Below are 12,669 nucleotides of genomic sequence, written 5' to 3'. Positions count from 1 at the left end.
GCTCCTGGGAGCTGGGGAGGACAGAACTTTTTGCTCCTGGGGGCTGGGGAGGACAGAACTTTTTGCTCCTGGGGGCTGGGGAGGACAGAAATCCCCCCCCCAGGTAGCACTCTACAAGCCTCCTAAAGGCTACGCATGTTGTTGGGTTTTTTTGACAAAAAACAGGCCCGTTTTGGTGAAAAGCGAGCCGTTTTTGGGAGGTCTGCAGAATGCAAAAACTTTTTTTTTTAAATTTGCCTCTTGAAAATCTTGGTGCGTCTTATACTCCGAAAAATATGTTAATTGTTTCAGGTTAGCAATAAATAACCCTCTGCTGCCCATCGAAAGGACGAATTATTTGTGACGTCTTGTGCTGCCACGGAGCGAAAGTAAAAGGCAAGACAAGACGAAGTCTACAAAAGTGAAATACACTTTAAATTTTATTTGCAGCGTACATTTAGACTCTGGATGGATACAGCATCTGTGAAAAGAAAAGAAAAATGCTTACAAGACATAGACAGAAGCAGAAGCTGCCTGTAACCATTTTTCTGCCTTTCCTATGAACTCCACCCCCCCACCCCAATTTCACCGCCCCAACTGTGACTCTCTGCAGCCCCGGGAAACGTGTTTTAGTCAAACAGAGGATGCAGAAAAGCTAACTCGCTGCTCCCTTGTGCTGAATTTAGAAAAATAAAAAAAACAGATTCCCAATCTTTGCAGTGATTTTTAAGGATCCTCTGAAGAGTTTTGAAAGCCCCCCTGCCTGAAGGCGTTCTCTCATCCTCACCACTCGGATCCGGTGTCCAATGGCTTTGGCGGGCAAGTTGGAGCGGAATTTGGCTCGCACCATGCCGCTGTTTCCGTGGGCACGGGTCACCTTCCCCCAGATGACCCTGGTCCGATTGGGCTTCCCCCCGGGAGTCACCGTGTTGCTGGCAAAAGGAAAGAGACATTGCGTTAAAACCCTGGCGATTCCTGGCTCGGCAAATAGATTGGTGCTCTGAAAATGCATATGGGATGTCCTTGATTTACAACCATAATGGGACCTGTCCATCATCATCATCTTATATCCAACTGCAGGATGAAGGCCTCTTCTGCAGGTTTCCAACCAATAACGTCCCGTGCTTCCTTTTGCCAATTGGGCCTACATTACTTGCTGATGTCATCAATCCATCTTGCTTTAGGGCTGAATACAGAAACTCACCCTCTGCCTTGCACCAAGAACTGCATCAATACAAGACCCAAAGGTGCTTTTTCAAGAGAATCAGAATCAGCGTAGAGCTGGAAGGGACCGTGGAGGTCTTCTAGTTCAAACCCCCACTTAGGAAGGAAACTATGCCATTTCAGAATCAGAATAGAGCTGGAAGGGACCGTGGAGGTCTTCTAGTCCGGCCCCTTGCTCAAGCAGGAGATCCTATACCATTTCAGACAAGTGATTGTCCAGTCTCTTTTTAAAACCCTCCAATGATGGAGCACCCACAACTTCTGGTGGCAAGCAGTTCCACTGGTTAATTGTCCTCACTGTTGGTAAGTTTCTCCTTAATTCCAGGCTGCTTCTCTCCTTGATTAGTTTCCATCCGTGGTTTCTTGTCTTTCCCCTCCAGTGCTTTGGAGAATAATTTGACCCTTCTTCTTTGGGGCAGCCTCTCAAATACCACAATACTGCTATCATGTGTGTCCCCACCCCCCACCCCCAGTCCTTCTCTCTAGATTAGCCAAACCCAATCCTCCAACTGAGCTGAAGAAGCTTCTTGGATGAGAAGCAAAATGTCTTCAAAAGAAAGAAAAAAACAGAAAGTCCAGCTGCCTCTTGAAAAAAGCACCTTTGGATGACTGACAATCTCCAGAGAGATCAATAGAAGAAGAAACAGAGACCACTGAGGATCAAAGCCGTCACTTCAGGCCAGGAGTTTCCTACCCGATTGCAGCAGGCTTATTCCCACCATCGCTAAAGTCTAGCATGAAGTCTTGGGAACGTCACCCTGGTCTTTCCCCAAAAGTCTTCATCCAGGAGGCCCTCAACGTAGGACCACGATTGAAGCCAACATTTACGTTGCTAAGCAAGACAACGAAAGGAGTTTTGCCCCATTATGTATGACCTGTTTTGCCATAGTTGTTATGACGGGAAACACCGCAGCTGTGTGGTTAGTAAGTGACTCTGGCTTCCCCGTTGACAGGTCCCAAAAGGGGGATGATCACATGATCCAAGACACTTGTAAGAATCAGTTGCCAAGTGCCTGTCCCATTTTCCAGTGCCGTCGTAACTTCAGTCACTAAACGAACTGTTGTAAGTCAAGAACTACCTGTAGTTGAAAACGTGGGTCGGATACAGAGTGCCCAAAATTTGGTCCTGTGATAAAGGGGGGTGGAGGGAGAGGCAGTCATCCAACGCAGGTTTTAAATACCCCTGGGGAAATCCATTATAACTTGGAAGGGTTGCTAAACGGATTATTACTACTACAGCCAACTCTTCTGACTGTTTTGTGACACCCGGCAACACAAAAATGAAACAAGTCGACCCACAAGACCTGGCTGCTGCTTTTAACTGCACATCTACCCCCCCCCCCCTGTGTGTAATGACAACAGAACCGCACGCTGAATAGCTGAAGCCTCTTTAGAGCAGGGGGTCTCCAACCTCGGCAACTTTAAGCCTGGCAGACTTCAACTCCCAGAATTCCCCAGCCAGCCAGCTGTGTCCGTTTCTTCTCTTAACCTCCTAAAGTGGAGAGATCGCAGAGGAAGGGATGACAAGAGAGTAAGCTCTGCTGACTGGGGGAATTCTGGGAGTTGAAGTCCACAAGTCTTAAAAAGTTGCCCAGGTTGGATATCCTGACTTAAAAGTATTATCAAGTATTACTTCCTCAGGACCTGGTAGCTACGTCTTCCTTTCTTGTAGAAAATGGTTGCTGAACAAGGGACTCTTTTGTAATCCCTTCCTCTGCGATCTCTCCGCTTTAGGAGGTTAAGAGAAGAAGAAACGGACATAGCTGGCTGGCTGAGGAATTCTGGGAGTTGAAATCCACCAGGCTTAAAGTTGCCAAGGTTAGAGTCCCCTGCTTTAGAGCACCAAATCCACACTTTTCAGCAGACGACGGCATTTCATCGACATCACAAAGATTGTGCGCGCACAGACCCACAAGATGGGAGCACGAAACAAGCCAGCCCTGTGGTCAGCAACTCACTTTTTTGCTTTGTAGACGTAGGCGCATTTTTTGCCCAAGTAGAATTCGGTCTCATTGCGGGAATAGACGCCTTCCACTTTCAGCAGGGCAGTGTGCTCCCTCTGGTTTCGGAGGCCTCGTTTGTAGCCAGCAAAAGTGGCCTTGCACCACAACCTAGGGAACAAAGACACTCTGGGTACAACTGGGCCCTGCCAAACAAGGTGATGCCGAGCAGCCGATCTCCACAATGGCTGCCGTGTTCCCGTACCACACTAAACAGTAGCAGTGCCCCAATTTTGCCTTGATATGTTAACGCAGCTCGTTCAGCATCCATACTTTTGCTTTTTTGAGGGGTCCTGGGTGCTCTCTGAGCTGGGTGGTTTTCTTGCAGACGTTTCACTGCCAAACTAGGGAACATCATCAGTGCTAGAACAGAGTGGAGTTTATGGAGGAGGAGGACTGTAGAGTCCTTGGTGCTCTCTGAGCTTGGTGGGTTTCTTGCAGACGTTTCATGACCCAACTAGGGAACACCATCAGTGCTAGAAGGGAGAGGGGTTTGTAGAAGAGGAGGAGGACTGTGGGGTCCTTGGTGCTCTCTGAGCTGGCTTGTTTTCTTGCAGACGTTTCATACCCAAACTAGGTAACCTCATCAGTGCTACCAATATCTAACAAGGTCAGTGCAGCTCTGAAGAGGTTACCTAGTTTGGGTATGAAACGTCTGCAAGAAAACAAGGAAGCTCAGAGAGGCCCTTTCAACCCTGAACTACATTCTCCTTTACTGATATATGTGTGTGTGTGTGTGTGTTGCATTTGTGCTGATAAATAAATAAAGGGAGCACAAATACAACACAAATATAAAAAGGCAACATTAAAAATAAAAATATGGTTTTCTGCCTGGATGGTCCTCTGTAATGAGCCGAAGGACAGAAAGGGGGAGTAGTGAGCTCCCTCCCATATTTGGGCATACCAGGGGTTGTAACCCAAATACATACATACATACATACATACATACATACATACATACATACATACATATATATATAATGGCTTAACATTGTGTGTGAACCCCATTCCATATGATACACAGAGGTTGTGTTTTAAATAAGAAAAAAGAGCAGTTAACGGTCTAGTGCAGTGTTTCTCAACCTTGGCGACTTGAAGTCCTGTGGACTTCAACTCCCAGAATTCCCCAGCCAGCACAGCTGGCTGGGGAATTCTGGGAGTTGAAGTCCACAGGACTTCAAGTCGCCAAGGTTGAGAAACACTGCACTAGTGGATGTGGAAAAGCTAAATTCCTGTTATGAGCAAGTTAATTCCCTGGTTTGTTGTTCCACTATCACCACAACCTACAGCTGATTTCATTCCAGGTTTTCAGGGGAAGGAAGTTAAAACAGAATTCAAGACCGTGTTTATAACGATCTTAACTGTCACTAAGCAACCCCCCCCCTCTCCTGATACACCGCATTGTAGGGAACAAGTGGGGGAGGTTAACACAACTACTAATTGAGATTGAATATGTACTGATGTAGCCACTAGGTCACTGGTTGACATAGTTACAGAGTCTGTGAAAGCTTATTTAATTAAATGTAAAGGTCATATCGTTAGAGTAACTGACTGGTTTGCAAAATGATAAAACACATGATTAAAATTATAAAATATTAAATAGATTAAAAACTGCAGGTGATGTGAGGGAGGATCGTCTCTCTACTTTCAGCCACCCCTAGCAAAAAGCACCCCAGTGGAACCCCAGGCCAGCTAGGTTTTAAGGCTCTTCTGGAAGGTCAGGAAGGTAGGGGGCTAACCTCACCTCTGGTGGGGGAATAGTCCAAAGGCCAGGGGACACAGCAATAAGTGATAAGAATTGTACCCAGAAGCAAATTAGCAACCCTTTTGCAGATCGCACAACTGTGTGTGTGTGTGTGTGGGTGTGGGTGTGTATGGGTGTGGGTGTTACACGCCTGCAGAAACGCCCATGAAATATTGGCAAAAATACACACATGGTTGTTAAAGGTGCATATAGATTATAAGACAGAAATGTTTTTGTTAGGTAGAACGCCAGAAAAATATGAAAAGGGGAATTTGTATTTAATTCTGCATGTTTTGACAGGAGCAAGGGTTGCATCCGCAGTATTGGAAAAAAGAGAGAAGATGTACTGTATTTTTTGGAGTATAAAACGCACCAAGATTTTGAAGAGGTAATTTTTTTTAAAAAAAGGTTTTGCATTCTGCAGGCCTCCCAAACCCTCTGCACGCCTTGTTTTTTGTGGAAAAAGGGGGTATGCAGACAGTTTGAGAGGCTGGCAAAGTGCTCCTGGGGGCAAAAATGAGCAAAAAACGGCTCGTTTTTTGAAAAGAAAAAAAAAAACAGGGCATGCACAGGCTTTGGGAGGCTTGTAGAGTGCTCCTGGGAACGGGGGGGGGGGGGATGAGCTTTTGTGAAAGGGCGGGGTTTCGGGAGGCCAAAAATGCTGTATTCAGTGTATAAGACACACCCAGATTTTCACCCTCTTTGGGGGAGGGGGGAAAAGGTGCATCTTATACTCCAAAAAATACGCTAATTTAAAAAAAAATATTAAACTGCCTGGAATAGGGCGACGACTGGGGCCTTGGACCGGGTTGCGCCTTTGCGACCTCTCCTGCGGCATCGACCCACCCGGGCTCCTTGGTTTACTGAGGAGCTTAGGGTGATGAAGCGCCATAGGAGACGTCTAGAGAGCAGGTGGAGGTCCTCACGCTCCGAATCTGACCGAACACAGGTAAGAGCCTACTTGCGGACTTACCTTGTGGCAATAAGAGCGGCCAAACGTAGACATTGTGCTGCTCTTATTGCGTCCGCGGATAACCGCCCTGCCGCCCTGTTTCGGGTGACCTGCTCCCTTTTATCGCAGGGGGCGCGGGAGAAACCCTTACAGGGTAGAGCAGAGGAGTTTGGAGAATATCTTCAGGACAAAATCGATCAGATCCGGAGCGGGTGGACCTCCGTCAGTGGACCAGACGAGCTGCCAACAGCGAGTCTTGAGAGACCATTCTGGGAGGAGTTTGACTCTGTTGCCCCCGAGGATTTGGACAGGCTGCGTGGACGGCTGCGACCTACCAGATGTTTAACGGACCCGTGCCCCTCCTGGCTGGTACTGGCAGCCTGGGAGGTGACACGAGGCTGGCTCCTGGGCCTGGTGAACGCCTCATTGGGTGAGGGATACTTACCTACCGCCTTGAAAGAGGCGGTGGTGAGACCCTTGCTCAAGAGACCTTCGCTCGACCCAATGGAGCTAGCTAACTATCGTCCAGTCTCCAACCTCCCCTTCTTGGCGAAGGTTGTTGAGAATGTGGTGGCGCAGCAATTTCCACGACACCTAGACGAATCCGACTATCTAGACCCACGCCAGTCCAGCTTCCGACCCGGGCACAGCACTGAGACAGCCTTGGTCGCGTTGGTTGATGATCTCTGGAGGGCCAGAGATAGGGGTTGTTCCTCTATCCTGGTCCTATTAGACCTCTCGGCGGCTTTTGATACCATCGACCATGGTATCCTATTGCGCCGGTTGGAGGGGATGGGAGTCGGAGGCACCGTTTTGCGGTGGTTCGGCTCCTACCTCTCCAACCGGAAGCAATGTGTGTTGACAGGGGGGCAGAGGTCGTCCCTGAGGCCACTCACTTGTGGGGTGCCACAGGGGTCGGTCCTCTCGCCTCTCCTGTTCAACGCATATGTGAAGCCGCTGGGCGAGATCATCCGTGGTTTTGGGGTTGAGTACCATCTTTACGCTGATGATACTCAGCTGTATATTTCAACCCCAAACCACCCCAACGAGGCTGTCGAAGTGATGTCCCGGTGTTTGGAAGCCGTCGGGGTCTGGATGGGGGACAACAGACTCAAACTCAACCCCTCCAAGACTGAGTGGCTGTGGGTACCGGCGCCTCGGTTCAGCCAGCTGACCCCATCGCTGGCCATAGGGGGCGAACAGCTGTCCCCTGTGGAGCGGGCGCGCAATTTGGGCGTCCTCCTCGATGCCCGGCTGTCAATGGAGGACCATGTGGCAGCCGTGGCAAGGGGGGCGTTCCACCAGGTTCGCCTGGTGCGCCAATTGCGCCCCCTACTGGACCGGAGTGCCCTGCGCACGGTCACTCATGCGCTGGTGACGTCTCGCCTGGACTACTGCAATGCTCTCTACATGGGGCTTCCCTTGGGACGCATCCGGAGACTGCAGCTAGTTCAGAACGCAGCTGCGCGGGTTATTATGGGAAGTACTCGTTACTCCCACGTAACACCTCTCCGGCGCGAGCTGCACTGGCTACCTGTGGCCTTTCGGGTGCGTTTCAAGGTACTGATTACCATCTTTAAAGCGCTCCATGGCATAGGACCTAGGTATCTGCAGGATCGCATCCTACCACACACATCCCTGCGACCTATCCGCTCACACAGAGAGGGGCTCCTCCTGGTGCCGTCTGCTAGGCAATGCCAGCGGGCGACACCTAGAAGTAGATCCTTCTCTGTGATGGGCCCAACCCTCTGGAATGACCTCCCCCCAGACATTCGAACTACCACCGACCTCCGTTCCTTCCGGCAAAAGTTAAAGACTCACCTATTTCAATCAGCTGGCCTGGCACTTTCTTAGTTTTACCTCCCGGGGATTTATTCATTTTAATTGGGTTTGGGGTTTTAATAAGCTTTTAATGTACTATATTTTTTATTCTATATACAGTCTTGCAACCTCCTCCACCTACGTATTTAATTATTTAACTGTTTTATGTATGTATTTTATAACGCATTTTAGTGACTGTACACCGCCCCGAGTCCCTTTCGGGAGAAGGGGCGGTCTATAAATACGAATAATAAATAAATAAATAAATAAATAAATAAATAAACTGTGCAGAAATAATACAATACAATACAATAGTAGAGTTGGAAGGGACCTTGGAGGTCTTCTAGTCCAACCCCCTGCCTAGGCAGGAAACCCTATACCGTTTCAGACAAATGGCTATCCAACATCTTCTTAAAGACTTCCAGTGTTGGGGCATTCACAACTTCTGGAGGCAACTTCTGTTCCACTGATTCATTGTTCTCACTGTCAGGAAATTTCTCCTCAGTTCTAAGTTGCTTCTCTCCTTGATTAGTTTCCACCCATTGCTTCTTGTTCTGCCCTCAGGTGCCTTGGAGAATAGCTTGACTCCCTCTTCTTTGTGGCAACCTCTGAGATATTGGAACACTGCTAGTCCTTCTTTCTCTTAAGCTAGACATCCCCAGTTCCTGCAACCGTTCTTCATGTGTTTTAGTCCCCAGTCCCCCAATCATCTTTGTTGCTCTTCTCTGCACTCTTTCTAGAGTCTCCACATCTTTTTTACATCGTGGCGGCCAGAACTGAATGCAGTATTCCAAGTGTGGCCTTACCAAGGCCTTATAAAGTGGTATTAACACTTCACGTGATCTTGATTCTCTCCCTCTGTTGATGCAGCCTAGAACTGGGTTGGCTTTTTTGGCAGCTGCTGCCCACGGCTGGCTCCTATTTAAGTGATTGTCCACTAGGACTCCAAAATCCCTTTCACAGTTACTACTACTGAGCAAGGTACCACCTATACTGTACCTGTGCATTCCATTTTTGTTGCCTAAATGTAGAACCTTACTCTTGAATAAACTGACATTAAAGATAAAAGAAAGAGAAGACACAGAGTATTTTTGAACGTGGGACCTATTTTACAAATGGTTGGATAATAGGGGTAGACATTAGGAAAGCATTATGTAAGCAAATTGACCCAGACAATACACTGTTCACAAAGCACTTATGTATATTAAATGAAAATGTATAAACTTTTTAAAAAATATGTCCGTGCCATGGCTTCCTGTACCAGTCGCAGCTTCCAAATACTCTTCCAGGGCAGCCCATATAGAGTGCATTTTGCAGCAATCCAACCAAGGGATGATCAGGGCCTGAGTGACTGTGCACATGACCTCATGATCCAGCAAAGGCCCAGCATGAAGTTGCACAAAGTGTCTAGTTGTCTCCTAGCCACAACTGCCGGATTTAACCAGTGAATTTGTTTTTAAGCTTCTGATGAATCTGGTGAGGGGTTCATCAATGAAGTAACCTCAATATAACTAGGATGGAGGTGTGTATAATAAAGCAAAGATGGAGCAGACTGAGCCAAAGTGGAGGAAGGCGCACACTTTTGGAGGAAATGTCCTACCTGCCTGTCATTGTGTTGCCTTAGAAGTCCTGTTTCCAGCAGGCCTGCAGAAAAGAAAAACAGAAAGCTATTAGGATGATACACATTAACACAGCTTAATAAACCTGGTTTGGCCACGAGCGATATTACAATCCATCTGCAGCCTGTTCCTAGTTCTCAAGATCTCCATCTGTCCAACTGCACTGGCAGCTGGTTGTTAGAAAAGGTCTCATTCATGGTTTGAAATAGCGCTTTTCAACTTTGCTGCCTTGAAGACGGGTGGACTTCAACTCCCAGAATTCCCCAGCCAGAATTCTGGGAGCTGAAGTCCATCAGTCTTCAAGCTGGCAAAACTGAAACACATGCTGAATGCCATCACTGAGTTCACACACACACACACACCATCATCAATATGTGCATCACTCTCTCAAGAAATGCAAGTAGGGGAACCCCTAACTCAAGCATGCACTCTCTTTGCACACTCCTTAAGGGCTGAATCCGAACCCATGACAAGAACTCCCCTCCCCTGGCCTTCTATCAGCCTTCCCCCAAACCAGCCAACTGCTCAATATCCCCCCTCCCCCAGTTGTCCATTCCGTTTCTCTACCACAGAAATTAATTTGCAGGAAAACATCCTACTGTAGACATGACTTCCATGTCCTGCAAAATTCTACGTTGCACATTTTAAACACTTTTATAAAACAGCAACATGGTAAATCCTTAGAGGTGGAATTGGCTTGTGTGGGTCAGAATCTGATGCGCAGATGGGATACAATTCACATGCCCTGGAATTAACAATTCCTAGCCAAAGTCTTGGTTAATACCATCTATTCTTTTATTTATTCCATTTATCTGCTGCCCATTTCACTGTTAAATGTTAATTAGCAACAGCTTTCCAGTATTTCAAGCAGAGGTCTTATTTTATTTATTAAATTTGTTTGACGCCCATCTCACCCCAGTGACTTTGGGCGGCTTGCAAGGTTAAAAAAAAAAAGAATAAAACGTGTGTATTATGTGTGATCAATGTGTGAAATCAGGCATTTTGTAGAATCGTCTAGGAAATTCTACAGAATGCCAAAAACGGCATATCAAAGTCAGAAATGTTTAATATTTCACACCAGGCATTCTATGCAATACCAAAAGGCAAACGAGGTGAAAAAATTAAAATACTCCCACTAAAATACCATTCTAAAGTTCCCTGTTGCAACAAGTATACTGGTCAATGCTGGTCTTTTTCTCTTGTTTATTTTCAGAAAGAAAGTCCTGTACTTTTGCTTTTCATTACTTTTTTCATGTACAGTACTTTTTCAATAAATCCCAACACTAAACCTTTTCAGGAGTCTTTTCATACTTTGCCTAAATAACTGTTGTCATTCTGCATAATGCCTAGGTATGATTATACAGGTAGTCCTCAATTTACAACAATTCGCTTAGCAACCGTTCAAAGTTACAACAGCATTGAAAAAAGTGACTTATGACCATTTTTCACTCTCGTGGCCATTCCAGCATCCACAGGGTCCTGTGGTCAAAATTCTGACACTTGTCAACTGACTCATATTTATGACGGTCGCATTTATGGAGTCACGAGCTTTTCATTTGCAACCTTCTGACAAGCAAAGTCAATGGGGAAGCCGGATTCACTTAATGACTGTTTTACTAATATCTGCAGTGATTCACTTAACAACTGTGGCAAGAAAAGTTGTAAAATGGGACAAAACCTCACTTAACAAATTTCTCACTTAGCAACATGAATTTGGGGCTCAATTGTGGTCATAACCTGAGGACTAGCTGTATATAATGCCTAGGGAAAGCATATAGCGTATGAAAATAATACAGATATTTCAATAATTTGCCTGAAAAAGTCACACGTCCTATAGATTTCCTAGGCATTCTAAAACAATGCCAGGAACATACACAGTTAAGAGTAAAATACCATTAAAATACAAATTATCCGCTATACAGTAGTGGCCAAAATTGTGGAAATCTTTTGGGAAAAAATGTATTTTCTAAAACTAGCTAATAGCATCACTTTTTTTGGAGTAGTAATGTAAGATTATATATCAATGAAAAGATAATTTAATCAAGAATGTAATGCAACAACTTTTATGAAGGATTTTCTATTTGAATAACAGCTATAAAGAAGTGAAACGAGATACATAAAAATTATCACCATGGAAAAAATGAGATGTACAAAAATTATCACCATGTCAGTTAATACTTAGTTGGATAACCTTTAGGTTGAATTATGGCCTTACACCAGCTTCCCATGGAGTGAACCAAGTCTTTTAAATCTGCAGCTGTTATAATGTGAAAAAAATCAAGATTGAATGATTGCTTCTATTAACTGGGTTTTATTGCTGGATCGCTTTTGACTAACAAGTGTCTTTAGTTGGCTCCATAGATTTTCAATTGGATTAAGATCTGGGCTATTCCCAGGGCCATTGCAGCCGTGGATTATGATTATCTTGAAACTCCCCCCCAAAAAAGTGGTATTATTAGCCATCAAACCTCAAACACACTTTCCCCAAAAGGTTTCCACAATTTTGGTCACATTAAAATAATACAGATGTTTCAATACTTTGCCTGAAAAATGTCACACGTCCTATTGATTTCCTAGGAATTCTAATACAATGCCAGGAACGTACACAGTTAAGAGTAAACATACTATATTAAAATACTAATTATCCTCTATAACTCGTATCTCCTGCTGTGCCAGGTTAAGAGACCAAGCACTCATGGCTACTAGTTGTCAGTTAGTAGCCCCAGATTACTAAATGCCATAACTAGTAGCCATGTGTAGTGTTTTCTGGAAACGAACACATAGTTATAGCTAATAATTACATTATTGCCATTAATAATAATAAGGGCAGGATAGTCAAATGGAGCCTCCCAGTCCAGAGGAAGTCTATCTTTTGAGGGTAGGGGATCAGCAGAGCGGGGGGCCTCCTCTGATCGAGGGGAGGGACCCCCCACACACACACGACCCCCCCCCCCACACACACACTTAACTAGGCCCGAGCAGAACCCCGCATCCCGGCCTCCCTTCCCAGACTCCCAGAGCAACGAGAGTCCCCGTCCACACTCCTAGAGCGGATCTCGCGGCTCCAGACTAGGCCCCGGGTGAAGCCGGCATCCAGCCCGTATCCCAGCCATCCTGCCCGCGTCCGCCGCCAGACCCGCCCGGTCCTACCGGCCGGCCCTTCCTCCCGCTCCCGCGTCCTCCTTCCGTGCCCTTTCCCCCGCTAACCACGCCGAACAGCCGCCGGAACAGCGCTCACCTCCGCAAGCAGCGGCCCAAAATGGCGGCGGCGAGAAAGAAAAGGAGGGCTAGCCCGCGAGGCACGCTGGGATAGGGAGGCGAGAAAGGCCC

The 12,669-nt window shown here is 46.4% G+C and overlaps 1 protein-coding gene across 1 annotated transcript; it reads right to left on the bottom strand.

The window, feature by feature from the left end:
• Positions 1 to 391: 391 nt before the first annotated feature.
• On the bottom strand, positions 392 to 12,668 carry RPL35A (ribosomal protein L35a). The gene is made up of 5 exons (XM_081956147.1): positions 12,578 to 12,668; positions 9,321 to 9,364; positions 3,162 to 3,314; positions 767 to 911; positions 392 to 460 (listed from the first exon to the last, which is right to left on the bottom strand). The coding sequence occupies exons 2-5, from the start codon at positions 9,329 to 9,331 to the stop codon at positions 437 to 439; spliced, it is 333 nt and encodes a 110-aa protein (XP_081812273.1). The 5' UTR covers positions 9,332 to 9,364; positions 12,578 to 12,668; the 3' UTR covers positions 392 to 436.
• Position 12,669: the final 1 nt, after the last annotated feature.

This window comes from Natrix helvetica (assembly GCF_964273705.1).
Source record: "Natrix helvetica genome assembly, chromosome: 5".
NCBI classification, from domain to species: domain Eukaryota; kingdom Metazoa; phylum Chordata; class Lepidosauria; order Squamata; family Natricidae; genus Natrix; species Natrix helvetica.
Note: the sequence above shows the minus strand (reverse complement) of the source record. Positions and strands in the feature narration are given on the sequence as shown.